This window comes from Camelus bactrianus, chromosome 24, assembly GCF_048773025.1.
Source record: "Camelus bactrianus isolate YW-2024 breed Bactrian camel chromosome 24, ASM4877302v1, whole genome shotgun sequence".
Taxonomy (NCBI): Eukaryota; Metazoa; Chordata; class Mammalia; order Artiodactyla; family Camelidae; genus Camelus; species Camelus bactrianus.
This window is the reverse complement of record NC_133562.1, coordinates 5,856,739-5,873,606: the sequence shown is the minus strand read 5'-3', so window position 1 is coordinate 5,873,606 and position 16,868 is coordinate 5,856,739. Positions and strand designations below refer to the sequence as shown.

The window sequence follows — 16,868 nt, the reverse complement described above, 5'->3', positions numbered from 1 at the left end:
AGTGTTCCCTCAGCGCCTTTCCTGGTGGATCTCGAAAGAGTTCCAGTTAGCAGAAATATTTCCAGGAGTTCAGGCACTTAAGGGAGTGTCACGGTGCTAATCCAAATGAAATTTACATGTGTCTATATTTCGAGATTTTCTCAAAAAACCACGTTTCCTGCCCACCTGCACATTATGAATAAGCCAAAACTTTTAAAGGAACTGTTTACACTCTTCTCAACTGCGTGGAAATCAAGCAATGGAAGATTGGACAGGGTCTCCTGGTTTGTGCTTCCAGGGAGGGAAAGAGAGGTACCCCGTGAAAGACTGAAAGTAGGAACAAAAGGGAAGAGTCTCTTTTTAAGAGATTTGTGGTACTTTTTATCAGTTAAAATTCTCTGGGAATCAATGATATCAAAGTAGAGTTTTGAACATTTATAATTAAGCTCTTCCCAGCCAGTATTTTGATACTGACAAACATTACCCAAATTTGCTATTCAGAATTGTCAAGTTTTATAGGTATGGTCTACAGTGATCTGTCGAATCTTAAGTACGTTCTCACTATGGCCTTCTGTCTTCTGTTGTTTAGCTCTAACTGGGGGATTCTGCCTTCTGTCGGAACTGAGATCCTTCACGGTCGGGGAGGTGAGAGAGAACCACAAACACAACAGCTAAGTAAGAAACAATTCCACATGTTAAACATTGTTATTAAACGCAAGAATTTGTTAAGGGGTATACAATCCAGATTTTAAAATTTTAGAAAACAAGTCAACAGTTTCACAAAAAAAAAGAGCAGGGGATTATTATGTTATGTTATTTACTAGCAGAACGAAACTATCACATAACAACAACACAGTAATTGCAGTTTTCCCCTGACTTGGCTACTTTAAACAAAAGCTTTGTAAATAAAAACACATGCTAGACATCAAGGTAGAGTTTACACTTGGTGTATATTAGGTGTCCGTAACTGGACAAAGAATTACACCCTCTTTCCCCACGACGAGGGGCGTTACCAGGAGCAGCTTCCCAGGAGGTGGGCCCGAGCCCTTCCCAGCCGTCAGGGGGAAGGCACACAGGCGGCCAGTTTCTGCCTCACAAAGCCGTCCTCCCCACACCCCAATTCAATAACGGGTTTGGAAATTCAAGGTCAGCCGTGGGCAGCAGCTTCTTGTCCAACGGTCACCACGGAAAAGAGCCACCCCACTGACACGCCGCGGTCTGGCCAGGGCCACCACTGAACAGGGGGAAGTCAGTCATCTAAAAACTCAGTCTTGTATGAAAAAAATATACATCCTACCCCCGACTGCTGCCTTGTAAATCCCAGACGCTGACTTGAAGACTGGCATCTATTTTGAGATCTACTGAGCTGGTAAATAAGTCGTGATAAAAGATTTCTCACTTTTAAAAACAAAGCCCTTTCTCCTCAACTTGCTGGACAAGCTCAAAACAACAACCCTGAACTTGGGAACAGATGAGACACCAGACCACCAGGGAAGGAAACACACTCGCTGTCACAACTGCCCACCCAGGGGCGAGTCACTGGTTCAGATCTGTGTGTGAAGCATGGTTTACGGAACCTTACTGGATGAAAAGAGACACACGGCCAGTCTGCTTCAAACGGTATTTTAGCACCACAGCAAAATGCCTGATGGCCAGCTGTGCAGAGCTGCAGAGAGGGGGAAAGAAAACGCCTCTCCTGCTTGGCCCCACAGCAGGCTGTCGAGGGGAAACAAGCCCAAACCGCAGGCTGCAGGGCCCAGAGGAGAAACACCAGCCTCTCGCCGGACCGAGTTCTGCGCGTGGCACCTGCACGGGAGCCCCCGCCCCCGCCCGGGCCCCTACCTTGCCAACTGGGCCCCCTTGTCGTCGTCAGAGCTCAGGTCCACACCCACGGTGTCCTCTGCAGCGGGGGACACGGCCTGGTCTTCCTTCTTGCTGTCCTGTTTGCATTTCTTCCTCCTCCGTTTTTTCTTTTTCACAGAACTCGAGGTGAAAACGGCCTCTGTTTCCAGGATGTGTGAGATGTCTGCACTCTGTCCACCTGGTTTCACCAAAGGGGAGTCAATATCCGTGAAGAACTGATCCTCGGTGGGAATCGGCGAGGTGGCGAGGTAAGCAGGAAGCTTCTCCTTCAAGAGAACATGGGGAAAGAAAAGCCACCTGTGACACACCGCACGCTGAATCCAAACGCGTTCGTGGAGCATCTAAATTCTCACAGTGGCAGAAAGAACACCTCCCTCGCTCTAAAGGTAAGAAAGTCATACTGAACTCAGGCCCTGCCCACCCTGCCCTGGACAGGTCTTACCCCGCTGCACACAGCTGAGCCTTCGTGCGTTTCAGCCCGAGTTGCTGAACACAGCGGGGGAGCCGAGGTGCCGAGTCGGCGTGGAGCACTGGCCGTGGGGCGCGGGGAGACCCCGGGGGACGCAGGGCATGGGGAGATGTGGATCATGGGGGAACGCAGGGCGCGGGACAGCTCCAATGGAAGCAGAGCCCATCCCGCTGCTGCGGGAGTTGTGGGGGAGATGGCGGGGGGCACCCTGAACGGCTACTGGCATGGGAATGGTTAAAGGACTAGCGCTGGGGACACCTGTCCTGTGGACTCTCATACTGTGCAGCCATTGAAAGGACAAAGCTCCATCTACAACTACGGACTTGGAAGGTGCTGATGACATACAGTCAAAGGAGAACAGAGAGAAACTAAAAAGTAAGAACATGGAAGCCAGATGGGTTTTGGAAACGTTTACCCCCCCTTTAAACTGTGAACTTCTGGAGGGTGGGGCCGTGCGTTACTCATACAACTAATTCAGATGTTGTTGGATAAATTTTTTTTTGTTAAGTTTAAAGAGAAGTACTTTATGCTAAAGAAAATCTGGCCAATTTGGTCATACATGGAACAGGAAAAAAGGCTGGAAAGTGGACACTCCCCAAGTCAACCTTGCTGAGCATAGCTTTCAATGGGACCATCAGGACTGACCAGGAGAGGCAGGTGGCGGACCCCCAGTAACCCCGTCGGCTCACTCACTGCAGCTGCTGATCTATACAGAGCGCGAGCAGTGTTACAGTTACATCAGAAATGTTTTGTTCTGCTGATAACTCATTTATTGCTTCATTCTGCCTTTGGCCTCTGTCTCTAACCAGGAAAACTTTTCTTTAGGCCAAGTAAATGCAAATACAGTCATATAAAAACAAGTACTTAAGATGCCAGGAGGAACACTGGTCTGGTGAGGTTTCACTGTGGCTTTACACACCAGCCCTGACGATGCTGGCTTCTAGTCTAAACTAAAAAAACAGTAAACAATCTCATTCTGCTGTTGTTTACTTTTTCTTTGTGAATTTATGACATCAAATTGGCAGTTCATTTTCAAAACTCCCCAAAATGTAGCTCCAAATCCTTAACAACCTGAATTTGACCACTTCTGCTGAGATTTTATTTTTATGATGAAAGATGTAACTGTGCCTTCTAAGAAGTCTTAGAAAGATCCACCTTGAGTCAGTCAAGGGCAGTCCACCCACCACTCAAACCAGAGGACACGCGGGGGGGAGGGGCAGGCTGCGCTCTCTTGCTGAAAGACGCCAAACATGCAATACTCATTTATAAAGGTCAGAGGGCAACTGATTTAAATACCCTGAGTACTAAACTAACACCTGACTATTCAGGGTGCGGGATGTAATGTCCCCAACAAAAACGTCAAACATGTTTCCCAAGTTCAAAGGCCACACATGCACGCACAGGGACATGGCCTCAGAGACGCCTGGATCACTCAGGTGGAAGGACTGTCCTCGGGCCCGGGTGGTCACTGGAGGCAGAGAAAAACTGTGCCGCCCTCACTAGAAGGGCCAGTGCGAAGGCCTCCTGCCCACCCCGCGCCCTGGGCTCTGGCGGGGAAGCGCTCACTCCTCCTGCTTCTCTGACGGATTAGCTGTCCACTGAAGAGTGAAGCCCACCTCACCAGCGACGGGCATCCACACAGCCAGCCATGGAAACGGAACCTTTCTGCTTTGGGAGCTGAAGGCCAGCTGAACACGACGTGTGACGTGGATGTGACCTGCCGGGACTTACATACTCCTCCTCGGTCTCCTCCACGAAGAAGGCCTCCCCATTGTCGCCCAGCTTCATGTGCAGGTCCACCGCGTCGCCATTGATCTCTATGTCGATCTAAGAGGAGAAACGCGGTGTGATTTAGCATCAGGAGTCTCTCCTTCAAGCTGAACTAAGCCAAGGTTCTGCTCTCAAGCCCAGCTTAGCACCGAGGCTCCTAGAGGGTCAGCCCCAGAGAGACCCCTCCCCTCCTGCCCACCTCCCACCCCTGCCCCCGGCGGACCTGGCAGGGAGGGAACACGTAACCAGGGACTGAAAAAAATGCTTTATCATCTATTTACATAACAAAAATTTTAAAAAACATTTAATTTCCCAAATGCCATAAAATAGGGAAATATTGTCAACACAGGCATGCACACTTGCACAGGTTACAGCCCAGCTGGCCTCACGCTCCGATCAACACAAGTTTCGGTTACCACCATGTGTTAACTGAGGAGCTGCACAAAGTACACTTCACTGCCAGTTCTCGGTCCACAGATCACTACAGTCGTCCTTCGGACACTGAAATCCACGGAAGGTGTTCAAGTCCCTTATGTGGAAAAGGACACATTTGCATATAACTTACACACATCCTCCCATGTACTTTAAATCATCTCCAGATTACTTGTAACACCTGATACGATGTAACTCCTACATAAGTGCACTGTGAATGCTATGTAAATAGTTGCCAACCTGGAGTGAATTCAAGTGTTGCTTTTTGGAACTTTCTAGAAAATTTTTTCCCAAATGTTTTTGATCTGAGGTTGGTTGAGTGCTTGGATGCGCAGCCCGTGGACAGAGTGCCACGTGTATGTAAATAACCAAGGCACCAGACTGGAGACCAGTCCTAGCACACCTGTCTCTCAGCTCCAGAACAGACGCAAAGCGCATGGGATAAATCAGGGATAAACCCAGGTGACACTTTATAAAACGGGCCATTGAAAGAGGAAACCGACCACGATCAAAGTGCGGTTAAGACACACAGTACTAGCGCTGGAAGTAAAATTCAATCTGAACATTAGCAGAGGAAACAGCTGACCGTGGGAATGACACTGAGGATGTGCTGTCAGGGAACCTGAGGGCACGCCCCACACCGTGTTACTGTCACCAGAATGAGAAAACATCAGACCAACTCAAGCTGAGGGACAATCTACACTGTAACTGTTCCATACTCTGCAGAGGTCAAGGTCATAGGGAAAGATAGAACTGTTTGACAAGACAGGACGAGAGCAATGCAGGGTCCTACAACAGAAAGAAGGCAGTAGTGGAAAAACCGGTGAAATCGTAATAAGGTCGTTAGCTAATAGTTTATAACGATGTTAATTTCCTGGTTCTGATGATTGTGCTATGGTTACGTGAAATGTTACCACTGGGGAAAGAGGCTGCATGAAGATATACGGAAACTGATGAAACTGTATTTGCAGCTTGGCTGTAAATCTAAAATTAGTATGTTAAAAAAATATGTCAACATAAAAAATATGTCAACATCATAAAAAGACTGAGGAACTATCACAGATTGGAGGAGACTAAGGAGACAGGACAACTCAATGTTCTGTGTCTTGACTGTGGTGATGGTCTCATGGGGGCATACGTATGCTTAAACTTAGCAAATTATATCTTTTGAATATGTGCAGTTTATTGCATATTAATTATAAAACAATAAAGCTGTTAAAAAAGAAAGGATAACGCTTTAAAAGAAAATGAGACTAACAGGCCACTAAGAACTGAATATGAAACAAGTTAAAAATCCTGTATTAAAAAATCATGTAATTTCAGAAATGTTAATAAAACAATTATTTTATACAAAAACTCATTTTTCTTTTACTTTTTAAAAGAAAAGGCTGCATAAAATGGTTTCCGTAAGACAAACGTTAATCCTAACTCATTTTCTTAGCCTGCTTATATTACTGTGAATATTTATTGCTAAAAAAAGGTGGGCATTGGGGGTGAGGAGTCATAGCTCAGTGGCAGAGTGCGTGCTTGGCGTGCACAGGGTCCTGGGTTCAATCCTCAGTGCCTCCATTAAAGGCGAGGGGGAAAAAACTGGTGGGACATGAACTCTGAACTCCTCTAAGACTAAGTACTGTGACAAATTCCCGGTGTGGAGAAAAACATACTTTCAGGTAAGTTTTTAAAATTTTTCCAAAATAAACTAGTTGAAGTCACATAACCATCTAGAGTCGTCTATGATTTTCTAAAGCGGCTGTAACAGCTTCTTCCACAGTCACAGGAAGAATGTTTTTTAACTGAAAGGTATGTGCAAATGGAAAAAGTAAAGGAAAATAACCTTTTTTCTAGACTGTAAGCAAGGGGATAGGGAAAAACTACATTTACACCATAATACCAAACCTTAGGTTTCTCAGGATGACTTAAATAAATTTGTTCAACTAGAAGTTAGACATCTAAAATAATTAAAATAACCATTTGTCGATTTGTTGTTATATAAAATTTTACTCATATAAAATTTTTAAATTAAACCATACAAATGAAGTATTTAGAGTTATTTTATCTTTTAAATTCAAACTAATACCATCCTTCAAAATTTTCACCTTTGGAGGTTATCCATTTATCCAACATAGCTGGGAAAACGGAATGACACTTCTCTAGGATACGAACTCAAAGACTGTTTTAAAACCATTTTAGAAAAGTTATCCCTTTGCCTTATGTTCATAGCCTTTATTTTTAGGGTCAAATATGACATTTCTTACTATGACTCCTTTCTTCAGTCTCTTGAGTTGACTGTAAATGGAGTTTGGTTCTTTCCAAAAATTAAATCTAACATCCAATTGTGCCAATATTGAGAATATTTAAAAGAATAAGCCATGAGCTCTTTAGGCCACAAAGGAAAAACACTAAAAATCTTTTGGGAGATGGCACCAAGTTGGAATAGGTACTTCCCCGAGTGACTGCTCCAAAGGAGACACTCATATTGATGTACTGCTTTCTAGTAACCTGGTTTCCAAACAAGACTCGTTTCTTATAGCCCTGGCGTCCCACACTGTGCCTTAATCTTGCTCAGCACATACGACTGAGATGTTGATACAGAACTGACTGACTTTTGAGAAATACTTAGCAGACACTTGTGTTGGCGTGCCGACATTCTTTGGGAAAGACTATCTCTGGTGTCCTGCAGGGAGCTAGCCTCCTCTATTTCACACCGTCCATTCCAGGTGTGGCTTCAGAGTGGCGGTGGGGCTGCTGTCTGAGCCAGGTCAATGGATATATTCCACTCCCAGCTGCAATGACTAGTCCCAGAGACATATGTGACCTGTCTGACAGGGAGACCAACACTGATATTTCTGAAGGAAGGAGAAGTTACTGGAAGTAAGCCTGAAGGTACTGGCAGCCACCTTGCATTAGAGAGACAGACACCAAAGGAGGCAGAGTTGAGAGGTGGGGACAGAGTTCTGATTACACCTTCAGAGACTCTAAATGAAGCCCTGATTAAGTCGAACACCCCTGGGCTTCAGTTACACACGCCGATTAAATTTCCTTTTTGACTAAGCTATTGTGAGGTGGATTTCTGCCATCCACAATGGTATCCTGCCTAACACACTGGGTCATTGAACTCTGATAAATAATTAAGCCATCAGTTTTGCATTAAATCAACAAAATCAACATTTTAAAATATCAAGTACAGGTTTATCTTTTGAAATTAGATTCCTGAGTTAGGAAATACACAAAGAGTACTGCATTCTATCAAACAAGAACACAGCACTGGCAGTGGGAAAATCAGTAACCTGCACCTACAACCAGAGGCTGTAAGGTGGTTATGATTTCAAGTCCACTTCATAGGTGTCCCCATATTTGAAAACTGAGTTCTTAATTGAAAATCAATGAACAGCTTCCTCTAACCCAAAATGACCTAAAGTAACTCAGATAGTAATCCAAATTGCCAGAGTATCTCTGGGCAGACATGATTTTGGTTTTAGTGTCATAGAAAAGCTATGGTTTGTTCAAATAGCCAAATTCCCACCCAAACATATCCTCTGGGTGTCTGGGACACCAAGGGAAAGAACAGGAAAGAAGAACTTCCATCTTTTTCTGGGTCTCATGGATAGACTTCTACTGAAAGTTAAGGGTTTGACAAGATATTTAACATAACGATTTGTGTAGCCTCATACAGAAATTGTATTACTTTCTTAATTAGAGGCAAACAGCACGCAGAGACCGCATCTGCCTGGTTACCACTTACAGATTCACAAATGCTTATATACACCAGCCTGCAGGCTCCTGTTTGAAAGCCAGAAGTCTTATTCAATCTGCTGATCAAAAACCCAGGTCACAGTGGGGAGAGGGGAAAAAAAGGCCTTATACACCATTTTACAGATAGATCCTTGCATAACTAATGGGAAATTTCAGTGCATGAACAGTTTGTTGCCAATTCCTCCAAAGCAGCTTCAGCCTGAAAGTACCGTAGGTTACTGTTACTGGAAGAAAGAAAGAATTCCAGAGAAGCTACGCTGCAGCTGAACACTGTTTCACAATGAAAAGTTCCTAAGTCACTCAGCACATCACAACTGCTTCTGGTTTCTAAAGGGTGACTCACCAGAGGCCGGACCACACAAGCCCTGCCACCCTGAAACGTGGCTCTCTAATCACTTTCAAACTAAAATAGAGATAAATTCCTATTTTGAAGAGTAAGATCAGCTATGTAAAAGAGCCAAAATCTGAAAACAGACGTTTTCCACTTATGATGGTGGGTCCTCTAAGACGTACTTCTGGGCCACAAAACGGTGTGGGTCTTTCAGTGGGCTTTAAAACCCTGACAGAGACTCCCTTTACTGTTTCGCAGACACTGTGGGACTATAGAGAGGAAAACACTACTAGGAACCTGCAGAGCCTTATTGTCAGCTCAGTTTTCTAACACGACTGCCATCAGATATACTAACAAACCTTCCAGTTGCTTGCAACCTGAAGGAAAGAGGATGGAGGAAAAGGAAAAACCAACACAAATGCCTTCTTTCTGAGCGAGTCTTCACTAAAATAAATAAAAGCCTGGGGATTTGCATTTCAGTCTGATCTGGGGACAAGTCCTGGTATTTACAATAAAATTTAGATTACAAATCAGGTTTTACAGCAAAACAAATGCACAAATCTGGCATTAATTAGTTTTGTTTAGACAAATGGGATTCTTGAGCATGTCAGTCTTTTCCATTCACAACTGGTCTGAAGGCATCACACTAAGTATTTTAAAGTGCTGCCTAAGGTAAAGGAACTTCTGCTAAATACATCTGATTTCCCCCTTTATAACTCTACTTTCTGTTTGACTCATCTGAGTTGCAACATATAGGATTATTTTATACATAAATGATTTTCACCTTTTCCCCCCGAGGCCTCCTGCAGGAGGGTTCTCTGAACTGAGAAGCAAATTCACAACAACATTAAAGGCTGACTTCTCATACCATTGTCTTCAACATCATATAGATTAAAAAAAAACAAACAAAAACTAAAACAGAAACACAGAGGCCTGGAGGGCCCGCAGGAATGACCTGCTCTGCCCCACCCGGCCCCTGCCTCCAGGAGCAAAGGCCGTGCGCTCACTCACCACCTTCTCCTTGGACCTCAGGACGCCCAGCTTCCCGAAGCGCACGTGGAAGGGCGAGCACTGGAAGGAGCCGTCCTGCTGCCGCACCACGACCACGTCGATGCAGCCGGACAGCGTGGCCTGGTTGATGCCCTTGTAGAGCTCCTTCACGGTGACGATCACCTGCCCCGCCAGCTGTCCCACGTAATTCATGGTCTGCGACTACAGAACACAAGAGCTCGACGTTAGCACTGAGTTGTGGGTCTGATGACAATGACAAAGAAAAAACCTGTAGTGACTAAAACGGCCCCGCTCACTTGCGCCCCAGATGGCACATCACACCGACCGCGCCCATGCCGGCCCCTCCGGCCAGCCTCGTGCTCACACGGTCTCTGCACGTTCCACGCACCGACAGCCCCAGACTGTGTGACTTCGTGTCGGAGGCGTCCCAGTCGGGCGGGCACAAGTTCACTTTCCTTTTCCATTGTCACGGACCGAGCCAGCTGCCAGTGGGCGTTTCCCCCAAGTTCGGAACCCACCGAGGACCCAGACCACCACTGCTGCCCGCCCAGGACAGCTGCGGGTGGGAAACTGCGTGCACTCTGCCTGAGAAGCCAAGCAGAAAAGTGGCTGAAGATCACCCCAGGAGGAACCTGAAATCTCGCCTTTCCTGCCGGAAGACGAGGGAGAGATGGGCTTTCTTCAGAACGGACAACACGGTTCAGAGAGGCCAGATTAAATAAACACTCCGATGAGCCAGGCCAGGTCTAAGCTACTTACAATATTACTTTTAGGGAAAATCCCTTCGATGCTTCAGCACAACTCACAGAACATATATTCCTGTTGCACAAAGTTCAAAGCACAGGAAAGGGTTTTAATCTTGTTCCTTAACCACAATTCACTACTCAAGTCAGGATCACCAGGCTGTAAAGGATCCCCCAGAAAGGGTCAAAGAAGGTGGTGAGGGCCCCCGCCCGCTTCACATGACCCCAGTATGGGGGCACAACACGCGGCAGACTCTGAGGGCCAGTGGAGATGTCTCCGCGCCCCCACCTCTTCCATCAATCCGAAAAAAACCAGCCGCCTTCACTCCTAATTTCGAATTTCATTTCCAGGTATTGATACCACATTTCATTCACTAGACACTGGTGCCCCAGCAGTACATCAAGGCACAACTGAGGACAGCTCCTCCTCCTGGGGACAGGACGGACGCAGCCCAAACAAGACGCCCTCCATGGCTCTGGCTCAGAGACCTGACAGACGCCCGCGCAGGTCATTCACCGTGAGCACGGATGTCTCTCTAACCCAGCTCAAAAGCTCTCCTGAGCTCAAAGTCACACGTTCAGAAAAGTTCCCAGAGAGCACATCCTAACTCGTCAGTCAAGTCCAAAGCCAAACCGAAGAAAGAATGCCATCCCCAGGAAACTCCGGGCCTGCCAGCCCGGCTGCCTGCGGAGCAGCTCACCAGCACCCCCCAGGCCAGCACCCCGACTCCCCTCGCTTGGTTCTGCTCCTGCACGCGGGTGAATATGCAGTCCGGGCCATCAGTTCTACACCAGGGAGCACAGCCACAGCACCTTCACCCTGGATCGTGTTTTGACTATTTTAAAGTTAATGCTACCAAGGCCCCAAACTGCACCTCCAGAAGGAGCTGGCTCTGCGGACGTGAACCAGCCACAAACCTTACTACCACGCAACAGGACCAGAGGCATCCTCCACAAGGTCAGCTCTGGCACAGCTGCACGTTGGCACGATCTCAGTTTTAGAATTATTGATTTGAACTCGACAGTGAGACCAAGTTAAGCTCACATGAAGTGCTTGACGACCATGTCTTGAATGAATAAAGGAATGACCAAACGAACCGTCAATGAAAGGGTCGAAAAAAATAAGAAACACATGTGAGGTGGAAATAGTGTTTCATTAGGATATTCATATTACAGCTCATATTTTTAAAAATTCATCTTATTAATTTTAGCCATGACAACAGGTGTGCAGTGGTCCCGGTTCTGATTTGCATTTCCCCAGAGGTTAGCGATGCCCATCATCTTTTCAGGTGCTCGTGTGCCATCTGAACAGCTCACTAAATTCTGTCTCATACAAATGCATTACAACGCATTTAGAGGAAAAGGGAATAAACATCTTTCTGTTCCTCACTTTTGGGGTCACGGTGTACAATTTTTTAATATGTTAAGAATGCCTCCAAAAACAGAAGTGAAATTCAATTTTGTCTTGAGTAGTTCATCTTTTCACCCGCTTACTGGTTTTCAGCCGCCTGGAACAGTCCAACGGGATGTTCATAGTTCGCAAGCAATACACGTTCACAACACGCTCTCTGCCATCTTGTCACGCACGTTAACCAAACAGCACCCTCGTCATCAATCTCTGTATTATGTTGGACGATGGCAGCAATTTTAAAATGAGTTTTGTTACAAATCTTAAAAAATTCATAATAAATTATATAGGTCTTTTCTTAAAAGCAGCTGAAAAATGGTTACTTTAAGCATCTACATTCAGCCATAAACAGTCTTATAAACTAAATTTGTAATAAGCTTATTCAACTGGAGCACAGAATCCATAATTAAGTGTAACTACATCTATGTGAGATGATTTTAATTACCATGGTTAAAAGATGTGCTGTCATACAAGAAAGTCTATTGTCTAAGTGCCAGTTGCTAAATGTAGAAAAACACAGGCTGTCAAATGGTTGGTCTTCTCTCGGCAGACATAACAGCCCCCTCGTGTCACGAAGGTGGGGAAAACCAAGTAAAGGGAGGCGAGGGGCACCCCAAGCAGGCGGGGGGAGGAGCTGGGCTAAACAGCTTCCTCTTTAAGCCAAACCTCACACCACAGAACTCTATTCCCACACACCCAGCCCCGCGTGAGCCGTAATAAAGCCTGATGAGAACAAACTCAGGCCCCTGCCCCCAGCCTGCCCTGGTCCACGCCCGGGGAAGCGGGACTCCAAACGGGGCAGGACAGACGGATGGTTAAGTAACCCAGTCACATGTGGGGGTAAAGCCCCTGAAGACACCGGCTTTTGAAATAAAGATTTAAAATTGTAGCAAAATAATACACATTATGAACTATTCATATATTCATATTCATCAAATTTCATGAGTGAATGATGAGTAAAAAAGAGGGGAGGGGAAGTGAATTCAAGAACAGAGAGTGACGGAGAAGCCACAAGAAAATCCAGACAAAAAGCAAAGACGGCGACTATGGCAAAGCCGTGCACACAGAGAGGCTGCGGGGACGGGAAGGATGCCCCAGAGCGGCGCCCCCGTCTCCAGGCTCATGGGCACGAGGGGAAACATCACGATGCATTTACTGATTCTTAGAGCCGGAAATTTTATCCAGTCCAGTCTTTCAACAAATACCAGGAACACTTGCAGCATTTCTCTGCTGAAGTACAGCCAACACTCATCAAAGAGCAGCAACTACGTCTTCGAGAGCTTGCTCTGCGCCAGATCCTCGAGCTTACGTGTCATCATCTCAGAACCACTTTATAGGAAATTGCAGGTACATTTTTAAAGATAATGAAACTGAGGCTCAGGAAGGTTAAGTACTGTTATGGACTGAGCGTGCACTGCCCCCCAGATCCCTGTGTGGAAGCCCTAACCCCCAGGGTGACGGTACCTGGAGGGGGGACCTTCGGGAGGTGGTTAGGTTTAGATGAGGTCATGGGGGGGGGCCCACGACGGGACTGAGGTCCTTCATAAGGGAGGAAGAGACCAGAGCACGGCCCCCACGCGAGGACACGAGGAGGTGGCTGTCGGCCGGCAGGAAGAGGGCCCTGGGAGGAGCTGAGCCTGCCGGCACCTCGACCCTGGGCTTCCCAGCCTCCAGAACTGTGGGAAGGAAATGTCCGTTGTTTAACCACCTCCCGTCTGTGGCACCGTGTTCCAGCAGCCGGAGCTGACGAAGACAAGCTTCCTATATACCACGTGCTCCCCCGCTTGCCAGTTCTGGGATCCGCCCGGCCGACAGGGACCCAACTCCTTCCACCAAGAAGCGCCACACAGCACCCGACAGTCCTGGTTGTTATGTCCACCAGAAGTCACCCTGAACACGTGCCACCCTCTTCTAAAGGACACAAGAGCTCACTGCACAACTGCAACCAGGTCTCATCTATTCTCAGCTAAGCATTCTTGTTCCTTAAAATAGCTGAAATGACTGGGTTTACTTCTACTTTTACAACAAACTAGACAACTGACTTTCTTCAAGTGGAAGATCCCAAACTAGACACAACGGTCCAGACCGGCCTGACTGACACACAGCGCACACCACACACAGTGTGTGTCACAGGCACACGGGCTGGCCTCAGTGTTGGGCCCTCCCAAGACAGGCTCACTGAACATAAATGCAAAGAATGAGCAGACAGCAATCAACTGAAAACCTTAACAGAGGCTAACTGGCCCTTCACACATAAAATGCAACAGACCAAGTAGTCCTTCATGCGTGAGACTCGGTGGTGTTCACTATCAGGCTTTTCTCATCAAACATTTAAAGTAAACACACACCAGTATCTGGAGTAAATGGGTAGCTTTCAAGATTCAATTATTTACCAAAAGTTTAAAGATTTACCTAGCAGCTTTTCCTGAGCATCAGAGAAACTGAAGAAAACCATCGTGACATGCAGTAGAGATTTATAAAGGGAATGCGCCAGTAAGGGGGTTGAAACACAAATCTCCCTCCAGTAAAACTGCTCCAAAACGATTTAAGGGTGACACGTTCCATCAAAGACCACTTTCATTACGGAAGGATAAACACAGACAGACAGGTAACTATTTAAACAGTGTAATCTGGTTCTGCAGTGTTTTAATAGCTGGATACTTCTTAAACCATTCACATATAATCAAAATCTGTTCCCTAAGTTTAAAGCTTACCTTCTATCCAAGGCTGGGTACTACTAGTTAGCTGGTACCACAAGTTATGGCCACTAACAACCATCTATCATGTGTCCAGTGCCGTGTTAACCTGCACAATGTCTCATGTAGCCTTCACAACCACCCTGGACTTTGGCATCAATATTCCCATTTTCAGGAGGGAAGGAAGGTTCAGAATCGTCCAACTGTCCTGCACTTGGTGGTGAAGCCGATATTCAAACTCAGGTCTGATCCGAGGTCCACGTCCTTAACTGCATCTCTAAGTGACAGAAACGCTCTGAGCAATGGTAAGGGCCCCGAAGAAACCCCCAGATTTCCTGCTGCAAGTGGGCTGCTCTCAGCAACTGGAGTTACTATTTTCACGTCATACTGCTTGGCCACACAAATACGAAATGGTTACGGAGTCCAAAGACGCCACATCCGCCCCCCAGCCGCCCTGCAGAGTCAACCGCCAACCCGCCGCTAGACCCCCGCTCAGCGTCAGGAAGTGGGCTTCCTGGAGATCACGTGTGACAGAGAATAGCTTTGATCCAAGGACTTGCCCTCAACATTCCATCCAACCTTCTGCTCACAGACGTGAGGAATGTGCCCCGAGAAAACAGAAACTTCTAGAAACTTCAGGAAGCAAACACAAGCACTGTGCCCTCCCACCGCCCCAGCTTATACCTATGCTCCACACCAGACTTCTCCAGGAAACCAAGTTTACGGTCTGCGTTTGAGAAGCACTTAACATCTTTCGAGAACCTTCTCAAACATACCTCATTTGATCTTCAAAAATGAGAATTCAGGTGACACAGGGCAGACATTCATGTTTCAGCTGAGACAGGAGGTGCTGACTTCCATTACCTTCCCTAGAACCCAGCCCCCGGGACCCCCGCCCACCCTCCCCACTACCCGTGGCTCAAATCCCTGCGCTCTCGCGGTCCCTGGTGTCCCTGAGGTTGAGAGACCTGAGGGCTGAACTCAGGTTGCACTCAAGTCCCTACACTCCTTCCAAGGACCCGGAGTCCCCATGAGGTGGCCTCGGGCACAGAGTGTCACTCCCCCGGGCTGCACCACGCTGCTTCTCTAGGTCGGGAGGGCAGGGGCGCAAGTGCCCGAGACCTGTGTCTGGGGGGCTTAACTTGGGCTAGACACTTCCCGAAACATTCCCGAAGGCCCTCAGATGCGACAGGGACAGGTGACAACCGAGCCAGACGGGCGGGCGGGGCACCACACAGAGCAGTGTGGCCCATGGTGGGTCCAGCCTCCCCCGAATCTCAAGGAGATGCGTTTCTCTGTGCCTCCCCGTTTTCTCTTTCCCCATCAGAGCAGACTGCTAACTTAATTCTTCTTATTTTACAGCCTCTGCCTTATAATTCTCAGTTTATAAAATCGGAAACAGGAAACAGCAGCACTAGAACAGACAGCCCTGACGCCCCGGGCTCCACAAAGCAGAGGGTCTCCTGGCTCCATCTGACCTCCGGGAATCCAAGTCCACGAGGAAATGCCCCCAGGTCCCTCCCCAGGACGGGGGTCCCCATGGACAGTCTGCAGACCAGGGTCTCCCGCTGGCAGACTTCCGGCACACACCAAGTTCTCCAGGCGGCCTTCCATCCCAGTGAAGAAGGAATTTTGTAACAGCCACATCCAGGAAAGGCCCCTCAATGCGATACCTCTGCAGATTTAACCTAGAAATCGTCACATAAGACTGTGATTCCTTCAAGGACACTACAACAGAGGATTCATAACCCATCCATCAAGATGTCCATCATGCTGGGCTTTGTCTGTGAAGATCTTCTTACAGTCACACAAAACTGAGTACCCGCTTCATGCCAAGCACCACACGTCCATATAACACAGTAAGGTAAGTAACGCCTGCCCTCCTTCCCTTCAGAGGCCCTGGGTCTAACCAGAGAAAGAGGCCTGAATACTGTCTTAATTTACATAATGCCTTGTCATCATGCTATTTTGGAAACTTTAAGGAAGACTAGACAAAGGGAGAAAAAAAGCTGCACGGAGAGTCAAGGGAGGTCTCAGGAAGCAGAAAATATTTGTTCTGGGGGTGAAAACGTGCATGAGGTGTCGGTCAGGCCAAGCAGAGGGGGCTCCCCAAGGACAGTGCCGGGAAAGGGTGTGCGGAGCGTGAGGCAAAGGCCCTGGGCTCGCCCTCAGGGTGGCCCTGGTCAGGGGAGTGACACATCGCCTGGGAGCGGGACGGGAGGATGAGCTGGGGAGCGGGGACTGGAAGCTGAGACCAGGAGACTCTAAGAGCAGAGGGGGCGGAGGGGCAGGGGAGGGACCCAGGGCAGTGCTGAGGGAAGGGAAGCAGCCGGCTAGGATCACACCTAACTTCAAGGCAGAGTTAGACATGCACCAGCACACAGCTGAGACGCAGCAAACACCGCCTGCACGA

The 16,868-nt window shown here is 47.4% G+C and overlaps 1 protein-coding gene across 5 annotated transcripts in view; it reads right to left on the bottom strand.

Moving 5' to 3' along the window:
- The window catches only part of LPIN2 (lipin 2), an 83,184-nt gene that overhangs the window by 22,999 nt on the left and 43,317 nt on the right, over positions 1-16,868 (bottom strand). For 4 of the 5 annotated variants that reach the window (XM_074352508.1, XM_074352510.1, XM_074352509.1 and 1 more), the window contains exons 2-4: positions 9,609-9,809; positions 4,043-4,138; positions 1,822-2,108 (exon numbers count right to left, since the gene is read on the bottom strand). In XM_074352508.1, coding sequence (XP_074208609.1) covers positions 1,822-2,108; positions 4,043-4,138; positions 9,609-9,800 — 575 coding nt within the window. In that variant the 5' untranslated portion in view covers positions 9,801-9,809. Of the gene's footprint in view, positions 1-1,821; positions 2,109-4,042; positions 4,139-9,608; positions 9,810-16,868 lie in introns of those variants that run through there. The other variant, XM_074352511.1, reaches the window with a different exon arrangement.